The sequence below is a fragment of the Xyrauchen texanus genome, chromosome 19, assembly GCF_025860055.1.
Source record: "Xyrauchen texanus isolate HMW12.3.18 chromosome 19, RBS_HiC_50CHRs, whole genome shotgun sequence".
Lineage (NCBI taxonomy): Eukaryota > Metazoa > Chordata > Actinopteri > Cypriniformes > Catostomidae > Xyrauchen > Xyrauchen texanus.
Window position 1 is genome coordinate 3,716,529 of NC_068294.1, and position 21,485 is coordinate 3,738,013.

At 38.2% G+C, this 21,485-nt stretch overlaps 1 protein-coding gene across 2 annotated transcripts in view; it reads left to right on the forward strand.

The window, feature by feature from the left end:
- The window catches only part of LOC127659487 (sorting nexin-25-like), a 108,370-nt gene that overhangs the window by 21,730 nt on the left and 65,155 nt on the right, over positions 1-21,485 (forward strand). For both annotated transcript variants that reach the window (XM_052149334.1, XM_052149335.1), the window contains exon 5: positions 4,782-4,968. In XM_052149334.1, coding sequence (XP_052005294.1) covers positions 4,782-4,968 — 187 coding nt within the window. The remainder of the gene's footprint in view (positions 1-4,781; positions 4,969-21,485) is intronic.

Sequence of the window (21,485 nt, forward strand, 5' to 3'; positions counted from 1 at the left end):
TACGCCCCACACAGATATATTACGGTAACATTTACAAAAAGGTTCCATTTGTTAACATTATTTAACAACATTACTGTAGTTTATATGAACTAATGAACTTAATGTTAGTTACAACATATACTATTATAAAATCAAAAGTTGTATTAATTAACAATAGTTAATGCACTATGAACTAACAATGAACAATTGTAATTTTATTAACTAACATTATGATTAATAAAGGCTGTAAAAATAGATTGCTCATTGTTTGTTCATGTCATGATACCTAATGCATTAGCTAATGTTAATGAATGCAACCTTTTTATAAAGTTACCAAAATGACATTAAAATTACAATAATTGTGAATTTCTAACATTTATTTGTTTTGAAACAGTTATAAATAGTTCTGTTGTCAATAGCTGAAAGGCACTCATGATTGCTCAAACAGTCTCTATAGCTCAACACAACATCTGATTGTCACGACTCACATCGTGTATCATATATTTGCATGATTAATTTGTTTTATACTTGTTAGCAGTCTCTTTATCCTCTTCCTGTTCACTGTGCAGCGAGTCAGAATTACTACAGTAACGACTCTAGAAAATGGGCATATTAATTTTCATACACATGCAATTCTTACACATTTTTAAAAACAAACCGGCATATTCATCATATTACATCAAGTCTGAAAGTTTAAATTCGTGAATGCTTAGAATTGCCAACAACTCACCCTCCATAGTCCATTCTGTCATGCATCAAGGTCTGAGAAAGCACTCATTCATTAGAGGAGCAGTGTTTGTGTGATTCCCTGCATGCTGCAAAAAAGATCAGCCCTAAACCTAGGAATGATCGCCCAATTGCCGATCACAGATTTAAGACTAATATCGTCCGATTCCGATCGGTGGACAATCGATCGGTGCACCCCTAAAAAGCAACAACCATAAAGGGCAGAAAAAAATCACACGTGTCCATTGGGCTGTAAATTGGAAGGACCCGAGTCATATCTAGGAACCAGAATGTCATAGAAACTCACAGAGACTCAAACTCACGAATGGTTTTTTGAACTGACTATTTCCCCAGATGTTTCCTGCTCTGTCATGTAATGTTCTCTTCAGGTCACACTGCCGTTAGCTGTTGACAGCTGAATCATTTCTGGAAATATATGGCAGGCCGGCTTTATTGATGACAGACCAGACAGAGTTCGCTTTAAATTCCAGACCGCTCCTTCATTTGATATTGTGCCTGTCTGGATTCATATCAACTCATATTGATCTGATCACAGAAAGCCATTTACCATTGTGTCCTAATGAAGACACTTAACCCCAGGTTACTGCAGGAGGACTGAACCTGTACTGTAAGACACTTGGGGAAAACAGCCTGCTAAATGAATATACTTAAAGACAAACTGCAAGTCTAGTAAATGTCATGTTTTGGTTCACCATTGAGTGTTTTCAGAGATGTGCAAAAATGACTGGAAAGTACCATGGAGCCATGTTTTCTTGTACCTGGTGCCATGGTAGTCTCATGGTATTCTTTGAAGTACCTTGGAGTACCATGTAATAGTGGTACATGAATGGTATAATCCATTATATGATATATATCATAGTCCCACGGTATTACCATCCTCAAAAATCTGGATTTTTACATTATTGTATTTATGTGAATAAATACATGTACATTTCAGATGTTTGTTTTGTTGGACAAGAAAAACTAGCTTCATACCATGTGACCCCATTTGGTTTTCATCCATTAAAAATGCAAAAACATTTAAAGGATGGAGACACACCAAGAGCCCCATATCTCTGGTATTTAACCACACTGGGTCTTAAATTTGAAGAAACAGAAAGGAAAGTTTGTTCTGAACCTGAATCTTAAAGGATATCAAGATATCTTTAATATTTCTGGAGTTATAGCCACTCCCAACTTTGGATAAACAACAAAAAAAGTTATTTTTGTCCCCCTCTACAAAACAATGTATTACTCAGTATGTACACTGATCCATGATATTTACAGAATTGTTTAACGGTTAACTGTTAAACAGATACAATGCTGTCAGTGATTCCTTAACTTTATTTAGTATACAAACTGAATATTTCACAAAGAAAAAGAACGAGTTGTGTTTCTCAGGGGAGTTTTAGCTATTTTCTCAAATTTATGGTTCCCAATTATTAGGCAACTAGGTAACAGTATTTTTTCCTCCACTAACCTTAAAATATAACACTAATTAAGTAGGTTTTAGTAAATAACTCATGTAAAATAACTAGGGCTGTCAGAATTAACGTGTTAATGCATGCAATGAATTTAAATCTTTTAACACGCTATTTATTTAATCGCGATTAACACGTTTACCATTAATACAGCATGAACTCTTGGGGGCCTGGGTAGTTTATCAAGTATTGACGCTGACTACCACACCTGGAGTCACGAGTTTGAATCCAGGGCGTGCTGAATGACTCCAGCCAGGTCTCCTAAGCAACCAAATTGTCCCGGTTGCTAGGGAGTGTAGTTCTCAGACTGGCGGTCTGAGAAGCGGAGGCAACTGAGACTTGTCCTCCGCCACCTGGATTGAGTTGAGTAACCGAGCCACCACGAGGACCTCTTAAGCAGTGGGAATTGGGCATTCCAAATTGGGGAGAAAAGGGGATAAAAAAATAGCCTAATTTTTGCATAAAACAGCATAACGTGGTGGTCCCATAGACATTCTATGTGCTGGATTGTCGTAACCAACTAGTTGACTGTTGTGCTCTCTCCTGTGATAGAGCAGCAGAGGTTATCTCAGTAAATCAAAGAATCTCTGTCAGCGCATTCCTGTAAAAATGATTGAGAAATGAGTTCTTAATGCTATTTGATGTACAAAACAAGCCCAGATGGGACTTGTGATAGATCAAGTATTTGTCAGCATATGTAAGGCACATTTGAATTACCACAGAAGCACATCAACTCTTAACTATTACCAAAACACAGAATGAGACGTTTTGTTTGCAAGCGCTTTCAATGTTGAGTTCAAAGCTGGCATTGACGCTCTGACATGAATCATGAACGCAGCTTCACGATTGCTGTAACAATCGGAAAACATTTCAGTTCTCAGAAGAAATAGTAACTGAGAATTAGATTTGGGGAAAATCGTGTTTTTGTCTTGAGCTTCAAGGTCTAAATTGTTTGTTTTTCATCTTTCCACCAGATTGGAGGAAGATGATGGTGTGTTAAGTGCTCATCTGTGCTCTTACAATACTGCTCTTGTTTTTATGTAAAGGTATTTGAAGCTTTGTTTGTTTTTAAGAAACTTTGTCACTAAATTGTTTCCTGGACCTTTTTGTGTGATTGTAATTGTCTGAAAACTGCTTTGAAATTGTTAATAACATCTATTATTTTTAACAAGTATAACCATATATATATATATATATATATATACACACACAAAACACGGTCAAAAGTTTTGAAACACTTACTCTTTCTTTATTATAATTAAATAACCCTAAACAAAATCTAAAATAAAACTGTGTTATATATTAGCATCTTCATAGTAGACCTTTGCCTAGATTTTTGCAGACAGACTTCTTGAGGAATCACCTTGGGATGATTTTAAACAGAATTGAAGGAGTTCTCATCTATGTGGGACACTTATTGACTGCTTTTCTTTATTATTTGGTCCAAGTCATCAATTAAAAAAAAACAAAAAACAAATGTATACAATTTTTATTTTCATAATGAAATAAATTAATATGGTGGCACAATTATATTGTTTTCTACAAAACTAATTTCAAAACTTTAAGCATTTTATATATATATATATATCTCTCCACGTTTCCTCATTTTCCAAGTAAAGTCTTGCTAAAATATATTTCACAATTACTTTGCAATTAGGCAAATTAAAATTAAATGTCCAACAGTATATGTACATGTATTTCAGGCGATTTATGTCATTGTTTTCCTGAAAATTCCCACCACAGTGTCATTTTCAGCAAATTGTGTATTGTGTTTAGTAGAGTTCTGTGATGGAAATTAAATTTTTTAATAAAATGGCCAACTCCTTTCTCTTGCTAAGGCTAATTTCATAGGGGAATTTTTTTTTAAGTACACACAATTAAAAAACTTCAGCAAAATAAGAGCTTGATTGGAAATGATGCCCAATTAAATATTCTGATATTTACTTTGATTTTCCTTTGATTTGTCAAACATCAGTTGTCTAATATTTCTCAAGCATGCTCTTCACTGACACTTTTGACACTAATAATTAGGGGCAAATTTGTTTGTTGCAGTGGAAATGACGGCACAACTGTGGGACAGTCATAGTTCTTGAAAAATGTATAGAAATAATTTTTACACAATAAATAACAAAATGGTTTGATTATTTCTCTCGTTGTTTAGTTTATAACTGTAACAATGTATTTTTATAGTGGATTTTCCAAGTTTAATATTGAATGTCTGGTTCTGGGGCTATCTGCACTGTACCATGGGACATGAGTTGAAGAAACCCTGTATTTGTCCCAGATTTCTCTTGAAATACATTTAACATACTCAATCCGTAACATTTAACCACAACACTACCCATCCTGCCTTGTTAATCTATCCACTATCAGGGACAGAGTTTATATGTTAAGAGCTTTTTAGATCCAAAAAATACATCTTTACACAGGCACTTAATGTTTCCTGCTCTGGCAGTAATGGGAATGACCTCATCAGCATCACCTTTTTACTGGTTGAACTGTCTCTTTAATTTGCAGTTTGAAGTGGTCTGTTGGGCCGTTTAATGTGTGTATTAACTGAATTTAATTTGTGCCCTTATCTCTGTCTCTCTGCAGTGCTGAAGCCTCTGGTGGACGTGTTGAGTGATCCAGACTACATTAACCGGATGCTGCTGGCTCAGTTGGAACACCGAGAGCAGCTGAACGAGCATCATAAGAAAGCATACACATATGCACCATCATACGAGGAGTTCATCAATCTCATAAGCAGCAGCTCAGACATACAGTTCCTCAAACAACTCAGGTACTGAAATACTCCCCTTGCTAAGACAAATATTTCTATTACTATTGCTCAAAAGTATGGGCTAGGAATTTGAACAAAGCTACACAAGCTATACAGAATGTAGAGATTAGAATATCATAGAGAATTTTGGGCGGGCTCTTCTGACTCGGGCCAGTAAGTAACCATTGGAGAAATGCACATGTTTATATGAAACCATTGTGAAATTCTGGTAAGGGGTTTTTACAATGTGGTCTTAAAATTAGAGTTGGACCCAAAGTCTACATTGTTCCATTAAGTGTTAAATCAAGATAAGTCTCCTCTCCTTTGATATGGAATCTGAAGGTGAAATGAATTCCAAGGCCACTGTTTTAAAACTCCATTATCAGTTTTCTAATGTCATCGCTTTCCAATGTATGCTGTAATGGAAAGCGTTTTTACTGTGTCACAGCAGTGGCTCTATGCAGAAAAATACAGTAATCTCTATTTTACTACATTGAATATTTCATTTATTAATGATCATAACTTGAGGAGTGGGAGATTGATAAGTATTGCAAATTTGATGGTCATAAAATCTTATTGATGATGCTGATGTACCCTGATAAAATCGTGAAGAAATATTTCATTTAGTGGCAGCGAACACAAGAAGCTCTGATCCTATGGGGGCTGGGTAGTACAGCAAGAATTGACGCTGACTAACACTCCTGTAGTCATGAGTTCTAATCCAGGGTGTGTTTAGCGACTCCTGCCAGGACTTCTAAGCAACCAAATTGGCCTGGTTGCTAGGGAGGGTAGAGTCACATGGGGTAACTTCCTCGTGGTCATGATTGGTGGTTCTCGCTCACAATGGGGTGTGTGGTAAGTTGCGAGTGGATCGCGGAGAGTAGCATGAGCCTCCACATGCTGTGAGTCTCTGCGGTGTCATGCACAACAAGTCAAGTGATAAGATTGGCGGTCTCAGATGCGGAGGCAACTGAGACTTTTCCTCCGCCACCCGTATTGAGGTGTGTAACTGCACCACCACGAGGACCTACTAAGTAGTGGGAATTGGGCATTCCAAACATGAGGGTGGGGCGATGAGCCTTTTAATCAAAGTACATTCATGTTGTCTATCAACTTGAATGTACTTGTTGTCAACATTTCTGGACAATAGCACACAAAGACGAAGACTGTCTCTCATGTGGAAAATATCTACAATCACATGAAGCATTGTGAATGACATAATCAAATTAAAAACAATGAAAAATATAAAACTATTGATTTAAAGTTGTGATTTATAAGTATACAATCTACAAATTTCACATGTATTGAAAAATATTTAGATATACTGTAAGTAGTTTTGAGAGTAGTTTTGTGCACATTTTGGCAAATGTAGTAGATCATCCTGGTATTCCAAGCATACAACAGATGTGCAGTTATACATTCTGCACATTACTATGCTTCAAAAACTGCAGATAGTATTCCAGTCAAAGCAATCCCACTGTATCCACACAGGTCTGTTATGTTGGTCTGGATCTACTGTACGGTCAGCTTTTGTCCACTGCTCTCCGGACTTCATCAGTTGACAGTGATTTAAATAGGTTATTGATTAATCTCGTGTTTTTTTAGTCTTGATTCAGTGGATGACTCACAAACGTTGTCTGGACCTTTGGTTGAATCACTTCCAGGTGAACTGGAAGTCTACGCTGTCTTTTTGTTTGTTGTTGTTCAGCTTGTTGTATCCACTCGGTTCAAAAGGCACATTTGTCATTCTAGGTTCATTCCGTTGGAGTTTAGTTCTGGATGAGTTATCTGAGTCATCCTGCAACTGTGACATTTGAAGGCTCAGAGAAAAGTTTCAGCTGTATTGATCCATAAAGGATGGAGATGGATTTGGAGGTGACTGGCGGGAACGCTCTCACTGCAGCTCTCAATTCTGGATTAAAAGCATTGTGATTATAGTGTGCTGTTGCAGTTTGACAGGAATTGTTTGTAGTGCTTTTTTAATGGTAGTCTGATTTTCAAAAGCTTTTGGCATAGACCCCAATTAGTACAAGGCAATAATGTTGAAAAGTATAAAAAATAAATAAAAGAACTTTCTACCCCAGATGCGTGCGTCACTGAAAAACAGATAATTCCCATTACAATCATCAGTTGTCTAAGCATCCATCAGCGGACATGCTGTAATTAAAAGTTCCACTCAGTCAGATTCTGTGCTAGCATGTGCAGTCGAGTTGAGTGTGTACATCCTGGAAATGTATACAGTATATGCCAATTGCCAAAGGAAGTTTCAGGAAGTGAAAAAACGGATACTGCTTTAGGTGTGTTTTTTTAGACATTAACGCGTTAACTTTTCCAGCCCTAATTTAAACAAATTCTGACCATAATTTCAAAGCATCTTTTGATGTTTCCGGTCTGCTAATATAAATCATCTTTTTTTTCTAACTGTATGTAGATGTAGTTGTACATTTATGTATAAAAATGTTAAGGGATTCTAAAATTATTCAATGTTAGTTTTTATACTAGTGAATTTCTGTTGAAAATAAAGTAGGAAACAAATGAATTCACACATAGAAATACCATTGCTGAAAGTATTTTTCTTTTTTTAATGGACTATTTTAATAAGACATAGTTTTAATTACAACAGGGTTAAAGCATAATCTGGACTCAACTTTAAGTTATTTAAATGATTAAATCTAAATATATACATAGAGAAAATAAATACAAAATATTTGTAATACACGGAGACCTTTAATAACACACAGTAGCTGTGAGCTATTCATTATCTGTGTTTCCATTAGTGCTGCCAGCATACCCAATATATCACCAATACATCACTCTGAACCATTTCGGTGGCCTCCACAACAGCCCTAGTTACCTGCATGTATTTTTATGCTAATTGTGGAATATTGCACAAAACATGCAAGATGGAAACGCCAAGATGCGAACAAAATGTCAAATATGCATAAATATTTCTATGCTCACTTGAGTTGGATCAAGTTTTTATTTGATAAGAAGACATGAGCATAAACTATTATGAAAACACAGAATATATTCCTTTTAAATTTATACATGGGAATATACAGTAGATGCGCATCAAAACTTCAACAAGCTTTGTGAATACATAATTCTCTCAGAGAAATCATCAATATCATAGCATCTCAAATGTTGCTCTATTCTGAAGTGTTCTGAAATGTCAGACACAAAGCCTGTCATCAAACTGATTGGCAACTATTAGCTGAAATCTCTGACACACTTTCTCCCCCAGACATGATCATCAGAGCGTTTTGTCCATGCACTCTTTACCACCAGTAAGTCATTTGTTAAATAAAAGGGCCACATTCTATTTTTTGCCAATTTTCTCAGAAGATGTTTTTGTTCTCTTAAACACTGGAATGAAAACACTGCTTTATTCACATATTGTTTATTCAGATTTTGCGCATAAATTCAATTCATAACTTGGATGGAAGCATGACTATTGTTGTCATTGTTTACACATAAAAGACACCCATTTTGTAGAATGACTATAAACATCTTAACTGTCTGAACCTACTCGTGAATATTGCTGAATGACTCTTGGATGAGATACTGTAACTGATGATGTCTGTACTCCTACTTTTAATAACAGCCAGAAACATTTAGGTTACGACTGTAAACTTGGATCCCTGAAAGGAGGGAATAAGACAATGTGTCAGTAGCTGACACTATGGCCCCTGTATGGAATCATGGCAATCTCATGGCAAATGGCACTTGGCGCTCCACCCCTCATGTGTGCGTCATCGCAGGCTCATAAACCGGAGCACAGCACCATATCTTCAAGATTGTTTTACTTAAGGGAGGAGCTAGCTCTCGGTCCCCTAACAGCAAAAAATCAGTAGTGCAGCAAGCATGCACAGCGTCTTGTTCCCTCCTTTCAGGGAAGCAAGGTTACAGTCATAACTGAGACATTTGCTTTCAAGTAGGTCACTTCGATGCTGTGTATACCTTAACACCATGCTACTGATTCACACACACTAGAGCAATGCCCATTTACAAATTGGGAAGTGAAAAGCATTGAAATACGACTCCTTCTTTTCGCAAATAGGAAGGGATAGGAAGATACTTACTGTGTTAGTGGTGAACACAATACAACAATGCCACTAGCCAGTCTGGGTATTTAAACATCGATAAGAAGTTCTTTGCATCACAATGAGAATTAATAGAAAATGCCAAGGTAAAAGACCTGCAGCATATTACAATGACACTAGGAAACAGGGTAGTGAAACATTGACATCTCAGCCCTACTTCCCAGTCTAAATTTGGGAAGAGGGGGAGAAAACATCCAAGTTAAAGAACCTGCCGACAGTTTTGAGGGAAGTCTAGCATGCTGCCAGGCAGATGTCCTTCAAGGACACACACTTAGACCAAGGCCAGGAGGAGGCATTGCTCCTGATGGAATAAGCTTTAACACCCACTGGGCACTGTTTTCCTTGCGAGTTATAAGTGAGCACAATGGCATCAACAACCCAGTGAAAACAATTATTTGTTTGGAGACGGCCAAACCTTTTTAGGGGCCTCCAAAGCAGACATGATCTGACAGCCTGAATTGACCTGTTTGGCCAATATACAGTACAAACGCTATGCCCTGGACAAAGCCTGTGCAGCCTCTTGGCCTTGTCCGACTTGAATGGAGAATACCTGCTAGGTGAAAACCTGAGCCCTTAAGTAAATGGCCAATCATTTTTCGGAACATAACCTTCGCTAGACATTACAGCTTTAGAAAAGCCTGGTCCAAACTCTAAGCAAGAGTCTTTGACTGACAAGGTCTGAAGGTTCCCAACATATTTGACTGAAGCCAAAGTGAGGAGCAGCAAAGTCTTCAGCGAGAGTATGCAAAAGCTAACCACGTCTAATAGCTCAAAAGCAGAACCCTTGTGTCCATTTAACACCAGCTCTAAGTACCAGACTGGGACTGTAGAAGGACGAGAGGGCCTCAGCCGTCTAGCTCTTTGGAAACAAATTACTGACAGAAGGTGTTTACCCACAGACATACCACATATGGTGTTGAGGCTCTATAGCAGCGATTAGGGCTGGGACGGTTACCGCATTACCGCAATACCGCGGTCACGTGACTCCAACCGCGGGTCTGAGCTTGTCACCGTCTTCACCGCAAAAAAACAAAAACAAAAAAAACATTGGCCTGCACATGTGTGCACGTTGTGTCTAATGACATGGATTCGCTGTGTCTAATGACATGGATTCATTGATTCTAATGATATGGATTATGTCTAATGATATTAGCCTACATGGATTCAAGGTTTTCTAAACAAAACTTATCAAAATATGGAGCAAATCCGACCTTCCGCGAGTTGGGGAGCGCAATGTTCCATGACACATAATAACATTCCATTTGTATTAGAGATGCGCGGATGGGCTATTATTATTTAATCTGCAACCGCATCACAAAACTCATCTGTCCGCACCAACGTTTTTTGATAAATTTTCAAAACCGCATCCATGGCGCTGACTGTTTTAAGGTCTGAGCGATGCAAGGCTGCTGCCGCGAGGCTAGAAAGCTCTTGGCTGTTCTAGAAAGGAGACTGATCCAATGCAGCAAAGATATTTTAAAGGCTAAAGTCCCTAGTAGGCTATAGCCTATTGGCTATGTTGTATCCCCAGAATATCAGCAGTGAAGTCCGTTTCCGATTGGCACAGGGATAAAAATAAATAAATAAATAGTAACGCACATCGGCAAACCTGACTACTAGGCTACTGTAGCCTAAAATTTTATCATTTTGTTTTGAATTTTGTTTAAAATGCATTTTAAGATTTCTATTTATTTCTCATGTCTGTGAGGCAGTAGGCCTAGCCACGAAGTTTCGGTTCATTTATGAGAGAGCTCACGCGCAAGAGATCGCATCGGCGCTTCCACGTCCTGCTGCTGATTATATGTCTGCTATATTTGCTTCTTATTTATTAATTCCAGGCAATTAGTTAATGAAACAGTGATTAAAATTAAGATACAATTTATACAAAACGAAATTTTAAGTTAAAGAAAGGCTTTCTACAAAACAAAACTTAATAAAGTGGTCAAAATCATGTCTGACCCATCTTCAATGCGAATGTATCTGAGAATAATCTTAAATAAGGAAATCTATACAGTGATTAGTTCATGCCAAATTACTGCTTGATGAAAATTTTACTATTTAAAATTGTGCTCGTTTTTTTTCTTCGGATGTAGGTGACAATATTTAAAGTCTGTCTATCAAAAGCGACTTCTGATGTGTGCGCCAAAGTCTGTCGGGGGACTTCTCTGATCCAATGTAATGTATTTAATGCGGTTTACCGCTATACCGCGATAATATCTTGCTTTTCAACCGCGGTTAGAAAAAAATCCATACCGCCCCAGCCCTAGCAGCGATATACACTTTAAGCATGGATGGTGTAGGTCCTGCATCCAAACACTCTTGTAAAAAGCTGATCACCGTTTTCACTGGGCAACGCATTGAGTCCTCGCACTGGGAAGAACACCAGTCGGCAAAAAGTCGTAATTTTAAGGCATACAGCCTCCTTGATGATGGGCTTAAGTCTGTAGTATGGTGTCGAGCACTGGCCGTGACAACCCTTGAGTATCAGACGAGCCCTGTTGACTTGATGACTTGGAACAAATAATAAAGAAAAGCAGTCAATAAGTGTCCCACATAGATGGGAACTCCTTCAATACAGTTTAAAATCATCTCAGGGTGATTCCTCAAGAAGATGCTTGAGAAAATGTCAAGAGTTCATGTCTGCAAATTCTAGATAAAGGGGGACAACTTTGAAGATGCTAAAATATAACACAGTTTTGATTTATTTTAGATTTTGTTTATTAGCAACATAATTCCCATAGTTCCATTTATGGTATTCCATAGTTTTGATGACTTTACTATTATTCTAAAATGTGAAAAAAAATATATATATATATATATAATAACGAATGAGTAAGTGTTTCAAAACTTTTGACCAGTAGTGTATATGAGAAATGTATTTGGCTGCTGCATTGCAACATAATTTATAATAATCCATCCACTTCAGAGTCCACTGCCACACTGCTTTACAGTCAATGACAAACATACATTTTTATTAAATAATATCCATTAATGAGTCAAAGTTCACTATAAAATGTGTTTAGCAAGCATTTTGCAAAGACAGGTGTTCAAATCACGGTTAATTACACCCTCTTATGATTATATCAGTTTGGTTACAATGAGACGTCTCTGACAATCCATGTACCCCTAAAAATCACAACGTAATTAATCTCAAAATTAAATTAAAAATGAGCTTACTCATTCACATGTTTGTGTTTAGTTGTCAGGTATTTGTTACTGAAATTCGAAAAAAGTGAAAAGTCACATCATGCTTGATCACCATCGATCTTTGTTTTCTTGATCGATCATTGCTGCCACGTCCGAGTGCTTGAGTACTCGTATCTCAAGAATGGCCTGTGGCGAGGGGCTATTTGAGCATGACAAAATCTGTCTCTGAGTAACCATCTTTAACGGAGACTTCCTGTGTGTTTGGTTCAATTACCTCAAGTTCAGTATAGGCCGCAGCCCAACATCCTTTTTGGTGAGCAGAAAATATGGCTGTAGAAGCTCACGCTCACTATTGCATCTTTGGCAAGGAGACACTGTACCTCCCGAGCGGAAGCTTGGCGCGGCCCGCACTGCCATGGTGGAGGACAGAGCGCACGTAGCCGTGTTCGACTGGATTTGAGACTGTGCTCAATACCTAGCTGGAGACCCCCAGAAGGCAGTTCATATGCCCGTGCTGACTTGTGCATGAGTGTCAGAGTGCCTAGCTTCTTCTGCCAATGAGATTGGTGTGATTCCATTCGGGATTCAGAGGAGGAGTTTCCCATAGTGTCAGCTACACGCATCTTCAAAGTGACCAACATGAAAGGACACTGCTAGTCTGTCAAACTGCAATTTTTCAAGACAATAAGGCTCAGTTTTCCTTCAGTTTGTACTGACACTGTAAGTCTACAAACGAATATCATTAGCTAAAAGGGTGCTCCTGAAAAAAAGAACCTCCATTTAGATGTCCACAAAGGGTTAACACATCTTTGTTTGAAATTTGATGGAAAAAGAGCAGTAAAAGGTTGTTCATTGTGTCGAGGGAGGTTGTTAATTCACAGCGGGAGGAAGTCGATGCATAGCTTTCTGACCACGGCACAGATTGTAAAAAGAGAGAAAAACAGCCTGAGCTTTCTCTCTTTTTGTTATGAAGAGTGAAGGAAGAAAGCCTCGAGGAAGATTAGGTTTCAAAATCATTTTTATGCAAATTAAATTGGCATAAAATCTGTGGACAGACAATAGGATGCCCTTTACTGAGTGTAATGCAAGCGTGGCACTGCCTTAAAGTCCTGGGAAGGTCCTCATTTGTGATTTTGAATGGGAATAAAATGGACGTGTTGAGCAACAGTGTTGGTTACTAATTACTTTTCCAAAACCCATATCAACTTTGACCAGATGGACAATAAAAGGATATACATCAAATTATTCTTTTAATTCTTTCAAATAAATCCTATAACATCAAATAAAATATGTCTGGACTGTTATTCTTTTTTATTCCTAAATGTTTAATAAAATCTTAATAACTCAAAATCAATCACTTTCTTTATAATTTCTTCTCAAGCAAGTACATTTGTTGCAAAAGGCTGGATTAAACGTAAGCATCGTAGGCAACATTCGTAACAGTAAAGAGTTTTAAAAGACGCAGTGACCCCTCAGCAAACCAGAGCAAACGGGCTTCCCATTTATCATGCGCTGAAACATTATTTGGACTGAAACTTTACAATCTGGAACTATGAGTAACAGTGCAACAGTCACACAAAGACCTCTTTGACACTTGAACTTCCTCAGAACAATGAATCGTAATGACACCTGCACTAAAAACAAGGTAGAAACAGTGCAACAAATGAAGCAGAACGCAGGTGTCTCGAGGTATATATTTAAACACTGAAGCTCATTTGACTTTACACTGTGTCTAAAATACGTCAGTCCTGTGCGAGACTTGAATGAAACAGGAAGATGCGCCGCAGCAGTCAAAGATGTCTGTCTAGCACACGATTACATCAGAAAACGGTTGAAACACAGTGCAAAAATACATTCGGTGTGAATAGCCCTTGCAATCTCTCAAAAGTTTATATCTGTGTTGCCATGTCAAGTGCTTCAGTAGGTACGGATGCATTTGTCTTGTTATCTACATTTGTCATAAGCTTGTGGTAATGGCAATATTTCCATTTAGTTAAACAGCCACTCTTTCCGACATCTTTTCTCTTGAGCAAGTTCTCAACGTAGTGGCGCGAGCTCACGCACGCATGAATATTGCCAATGCATTTAAAGGGGCAGTGATGAATTCAAAAACAAATGTTATCATTAGACGTACAATTTATATTGTTTTATATAGAATTGTTGAATGTCTATACAGTATGTAACGTAAGTACATCATAAGTAACTGTAATTAAATTACAAAAAAACGAAGAGAAATCAATTCACTTTTTCAAGGAAAAATTATTTGATTACGCGTTACACCCAACACTGTTGAGCAATTTTGTATTTATTCCTCTCGTTCTTTTCATAAAAAGCTTTTAAGCGATTACAAACAAAATGAAAAGAAAATAATGCTAAAAAAGCAACAAAATTATAATAATTTTAAGACATTACATTATTATTGCAGAATATAGATTGATTAAACAATACAAAAAGTGTCTGTAGAAGTCAATTTATTGTGTTTTTTATGAGCGCTCATCTCATAAATACAATAATTCCTACATGACTTAAAGGCAGCATGACATTTGGATACATGTAGTACTGTTTTTCATGAGTGTCACAAAGTGTGTGTTTGAGTCATTTTCGAAGTTTACCACTAAACTCAGTCCACACTAGTTGCTGCTTGCGGCAATGTTCTCAAATGACCTCTATTTGACTTTCATTAAGCAGTTTCAATCACCGGCTGTCCTCGGCCTGTGGGAACAGAAAATATATTATAAATATTTAGCATTTTATAATATCAGAGGATTAATTTCAGTAGTTTCGAGTGAATATTGTTCCTTCAAGGAGTTCCTCAATGAAACATTAGTAGCCTTGAAATCTTTATTGTCACATTATTCAATATTTGTATTGTATTAAGTTTATTAGAAGCAATATTAAAGTGCAGACAGTATGGAATTACAAGAGGTTTTCCTCTCTCTAGTTTGACAGCTTTACTGAGGGACCATTTTTTAACACAGGGCTGTGAATCTGATTTGAGAATTTCTTAGGATGTATTTATTTGCACTAGGTTACAGTAGTTTTACATTAAGTACCCTAGATAAGCATAATGCTAAGCTATAAGCTATATGTTCGAAGACAGTGGGCATGGCTAACAAGGTTTAATTTTTTCGTGCTGTGTTTCTACGCTAAGGCTAGGTTTTATGGGTTGGCAAAATTATGGTTTGATTAAAGGCTAAAGTATACTTCAGTTTTCCGCGTGCCACTAGATCTCTCACATTAGCTATGTTTCGGGCCAAATGAGGGCGTGCTAGTGGGTGCAAGGGCCAGTTGAGTGTTGCTGATTCAGGTCAAAGGACTCTGCACAAAAATTCTAATTTCCCAATCTTTCATATCAGTTTACCTCAACAAATCAACGGGGAATGGAGAATTGTCAGTACCGGACAGTAGATGAAATCAGGGCTTATCTGAATATTTGGGCTGATGAAAATCTGCAATGTCAGATCAATGGCACCTGTCGAAACGAAAACGTGATTTAGTATATTGTCAGCAAACTAAGTTTTGTATGCAGCCCACAACGATACAGGTTTGAGAAAAAAAAAAAAAAAAAAGATTGCGGGCACAATAAAAATCTGTGTTCATTTCAAGGGCTAGCTATTCTTCTCTCAAGAGTCTGATATAAAAGTTTGAGTTGCTTGTGAAATGGGCGGGGTGTGTGTTGTTGGCACCAGGGCGGTATTTTAAGTGCGGGTTGTAGGACAACGCTGCGGTGTTATTGGCCCGATGGTGGCAATGCAGATCATTTTTGATCTCACGGCTCGAGGTCCGTGGCTATTGGCCCCGGCTGACCAGTTGATTGCACTGGCCTGATAGTCTGTCTGCACGCATCGTCTTTGAATGCGCCTGCTGTTGACATGTCGCAAAGCAGTCATAGGGCATAACTCCTACAAAATCTCCTAGAGATATCACATTTGGCAGGATGGTCTCAAATCCCTCACCCCAGCAACTCGGGTACACATACCCTTCCAATCTTCGCATCCGTGTGGGCTAGAATAATAAAATAAAATATTTATTTCCTCTGATTTATGCCCGCTGCTATTTTTAGCATTCATGTTGTGTGCAATATTTGAGCGCTACTCAAGAAAAACATCTCAGATGTAGATGCTCAATAGTTTGGGTCACTTATATGCATTTAGAATGACACCAGAGGTGCATTTGACCAGAATTTGAATAAGAAGCGAATTAAACTGCTGTGAACTTGCCTACAAACAGACATACAGAACTTCCTGGAGAGTTCAGAATGTCAAAATAAAAGAGTGAGGGTTTTTAAAAGTTAAAGGTGTCATGGAGAGACTCACGGACACAAGTTGAATGGGTTCCAAAAAATAACTGTGTGAATGAAAAGTGAGCTGATATCTTACAACTAAATTAAACAAAAAAATGTCTGAATCCTTTAAAGTCCAGATGCAAGTCTTTTCTACTGATGACTTATATTTGAATTACTGTTTTGCTGCTACATTATCCATTATACTAGTTAATAATAAAAGCTTTACATTTATATTGCAATAATGTGTAGGTAGAGGTTTGTATTTCTTTACATATTAAAGAGTAATCCCAATTATTTCCACACAATAATATAAAGAAATTCTAAACTGATTATGCAAAAAACAACACTGGTATCGAGATTGGTATCGGCCGATACTGAGATTTCCAATATCGGAAGAGAAAAAGTGGTATCGGCGCATCACTATTTTGAACATTTTCTAGAACATTTAGAAGATATTTTTTGGCTGTTGTCCCAATTCTGTTATCATCCCACATCCTCTTAGCGATTGGAATACAAATTAATTTGATAACTTTTTTGTTATGAGTGGCTCTAGATGAAACATGCAACATTTTGTGCATATCAGACCAAAAGTTTTGAAAACGTGTGGATGGAATACCTACAAAGTAACTAGAGTACTAGTTAGGTAATGAAATTGAGAAATTTAATTACTTTGCCCCTGACAGATCTGTTCTTTCAAGTTTGGCAATTTTGGTAATTTTCAATCATTTTGATCTGGGACCACAAAATGTTTGGACCCCAATAATTGCCTCTTGTGGCTATATTATCATAGTTTTTATAAGCCAGATCAAGTGCAACAAAATTTCGCTGCCCAACATTATTAAGATCGTATTTACAGTATATTAGATCTCCATTTTGTGCTGACAGATTAACCTCCTTAGACCCCCGTGTGACTTCTGTGTATATTTTCCATTTCATTTTTTTGATTTGTAACTAGTTATTTGTAAAAAATTTATTAATTCTAGAGCAAATAGTTTTCTTGAAATTGAAAGAAATACCAAGCTATAGAAAGTCAGTATTTTTTCATCAAATAGTTTATTATGTGTCCAGGAGTGTTGGGTATTCATGTTTTTTAAATGCTACAGACATCACAGCTGATTTCAGGCTGAAATGTGCATGTAGGAGCGAATGCACTTAACTGCATAGGAAAGCTATAGGATGCATCCTTGCTCCTTATTTAGTAAATGACTTAACCTCAAGTGTTATGCTGTCTGTCTGCAATGGTCTCAGAACAGATTTAAATGCACTTTATTTTCATCCTAACTCTCTGAAAGCAAACAAGCTTTTGGATGAATACATTAATTCTCAATGTGAACATGTAGAGTATTCAAGTCAAGTCATTTTTATTTGTTTAGCGCTTTTCAAAACCCACATCATTTAAAATCAGCTTTTAATCATACATTAAAAGGCACCTATTATGCTGCTTTTCACAAGATGTCATTTAAATATTTGGTGTCCCCAGAATGTGTCTGTAAAATTTCAGCTAAAAAAACCCTACACATAATTTATTATACCATGTTGAAAATGCCAATTTTTGGGTGGGAATAAAACAAGCTTTAAATGCAAAAAACAAACATTAAATGGAAATGAGCTGGTGCTCCCTGCCCCGTATCCAGAATAGGGCGGAGTTTGGACATCTATGCTTCGGATAACTAGACATCATAAGCAATATGACTGACAGCGAATTAGTGGTGTTCAGCCCTATATGTTTGAACCAGAGTCAGACAGTGATGAGGGAGAGACTCCGTCAGAAGTAACAACTTTGAGAATGAACCAGGAAGATTCAGAATGGTTAATTGATACATTTATTTATTTGTTGTATAGTTTTTTCAGCAGTTTTTGCAACAATGGATGAGCAACACACACACACACACACACACAGATACTGATACAACGTTTGCTATGCGCTATAACGAAACAACACACACAAACAAACATGTCTGTCGGCAGTGTCTGTCAACAGTCATGGGCAGGGCCTGTACATAGTGTCGTAACTTTGTACAGAATCTGCAAATGGTTTATTCTGAGACATTGCTTATGATTAATGGGGATTAAAAAAAAAGGACTGGGTGGAGTTTATCATTATAGGATGGTTGTGTACACACTCATGTTTAAACCATGTAAAAGTGAATTTTGCGTAATAGGTCCCCATTAATAGAAAATGAAACTGTACTATCTATAAAGTCTTAGAGTGATCATAGTGTAGTTTGATTAAATATGATTTTGAATTGTGTATAAAAAATAAATAATAATTGTATTTAGAACCCCAGTGATCAAGCTGTATGCGACTGTAGCAAGGAACACAAAACTCCATAAGATGTTGGTTAATGGAGAAAAATAACCTTGGAAGAAACCAGACTCACTGTGGGGGCCAGTTCCCCTCTGACTAACATCATGAATATAATGCCAACATTAGTTATTTGTGTGTCGACATATAGGAATACATGCGCTAATGTTCATGAATTGCACTTTATTGTACTGTACGGTGTTAACAAACAAAAATATAACAAAATTTAGTTTAAAATGAAGCGAAATGACCAACAGATTTGTTACTGTGAAAAGTTATTAAAAATAACGTACATGTTTTTGGAACATCTGTCACTTCCTGGCATCCCCAGCAGAATTACCTTGCTGGAGGTGAAACTGATCTATGAGGGAGCGGTACAGGATGTCCCAATCCATAACACAACATCTCTTCTGCGATCCATAACCCTCCCAGTCAACCAGGTACGGGAACCCTCTGCCCCTTCACCTGATGTCGATCAGTCTCCTGACCGTGTACGCCGGAGAGCCCTTAATAAGACATGGAGGAGTTGGGACGGGTGTGGCGTGGTGTAAATTACAATGTAAAACAGGCTATATTTTGGAGATGTGAAAAACAGGGTGAATGCACTTGAGGTGACTAATGACCTCAACGATGGGAAACAGCCTGGTTAACTTGGGACCCAGCTTACGTGAGGGGAGCCAGAGCGGGATGTCCTTAAAGGACATACAAACCTTCTGCCCGCACATATACAGTGAATACGGAAAGTATTCAGACCCCCTTAAATTTTTCACTCTTTGTTATATTGCAGCCATTTGCTAAAATCATTTAAGTTCATTTTTTTTCCTCATTATTGTACACACAGCACCCCATATTGACAGAAAAACACAGAATTGTTGACATTTTTGCACATTTATTAAAAAAGAAAAACTGAAATATCACATGGTCCTAAGTATTCAGACCCTTTGTTCAGTATTTAGTAGAAGCACCCTTTTGATCTAATACAGCCATGAGTCTTTTTGGGAAAGATGCAACAAGTTTTTCACATCTGGATTTGGTATCCTCTGCCATTCCTCCTTGCAGATCCTCTCCAGTTCTGTCAGGTTGGATGGTAAACGTTGGTGGACAGCCATTTTCAGGTCTCTCTAGAGATGCTCAATTGGGTTTAAGTCAGGGCTCTGGCTGGGCCATTCAAGAACAGTCACGGAGTTGTTGTGAAGCCACTCCTTCGTTATTTTAGCGGTGTGCTTAGGGTCATTGTCTTGTTGGAAGGTGAACCTTCGGCCCAGTCTGAGGTCCAGAGCACTCTGGAGAAGGTTTTTGTCCAGGATATCCCTGTACTTGGCCGCATTCATCTTTCCCTCGATTGCAACCAGTCGTCCTGTCCCTGCAGCTGAAAAACACCCCCACAGCATGATGCTGCCACCACCATGCTTCACTGTTGAGACTGTATTGGACAGGTGATGAGCAGTGCCTGGTTTTCTCCACACATACCGCTTAGAATTAAGGCCAAAAAGTTCTATCTTGGTCTCATCAGACCAGAGAATCTTATTTATCACCATCTTGGAGTCCTTCAGGTGTTTTTTAGCAAACTCCATGTGGGCTTTCATGTGTCTTGCACTGAGGGGAGGCTTCCGTCGGGCCACTCTCCCATAAAGCCCCGACTGGTGGATGGCTGCAGTGATGGTTGACTTACTACAACTTTCTCCCATCTCCCGACTGCATCTCTGGAGCTCAGCCACAGTGATCTTTGGGTTCTTCTTTACCTCTCTCACCAAGGCTCTTCTCCCCCGATAGCTCAGTTTGGCCGGACGGCCAGCTCTAGGAAGGGTTCTGGTCGTCCCAAACGTCTTCCATTTAAGGATTATGGAGGCCACTGTGCTCTTATGAACCTTAAGGGCAGCAGAAATGTTTTTGTAACCTTGGCCAGATCTGTGCCTTGCCACAATTCTGTCTCTGAGCTCTTCAAGCAGTTCCTTTGACCTCATGATTCTCATTTGCTCTGACATGCACTGTGAGCTGTAAGGTCTTATATAGACAGGTGTGTGGCTTTCCTAATCAAGTCCAATCAGTATAATCAAACACAGCTGGACTCAATTGAAGGTGTAGAACCATCTCAAGGATGATGAGAAGAAATGGACAGCACCTGAGTTAAATATATGAGTGTCACAGCAAAGGGTCTGAATACTTAGGATTTATATACTTTTTAATAAATGTGGAAAAATGTCAACAATTCTGTGTTTTTCTGTCAATATGGGGTGCTGTGTGTACAATAATGAGGAAAAAAAATGAACTTAAATGATTTTAGCAAATGGCTGCAATATAACAAAGAGTGAAAAATTTAAGGGGGTCTGAATACTTTCCGTACCCACTGTAAGCTGGATACTTAGACCGGTGCTTGCCCGCCGACCTCTTAACATGAGCGCGGGTCCATATGAGGGCTTCTCTGGTGGCTTTCCAGGTGCGTCAGCACCTCTGAATGAAGGTGTGGGCGGACAGGTCCTTTACATCGGGTTCTTGTGCGGGGAACAGAGGGGGTTGATAACCGAGGGGTTGCAACCTGCACTTGAAGATAACCCCGTACATGGCGACTGCAAGGTGTTGTAGGCATACTAATGATCGCTCCAAGAAGAGGGATTATGGGAGGCCACACAGAGCATGGTTTTTTTCAGTTCCTGATTCACCCGCTCCACTTGCCCATTTGTCTGGGGTTGAAACCCAA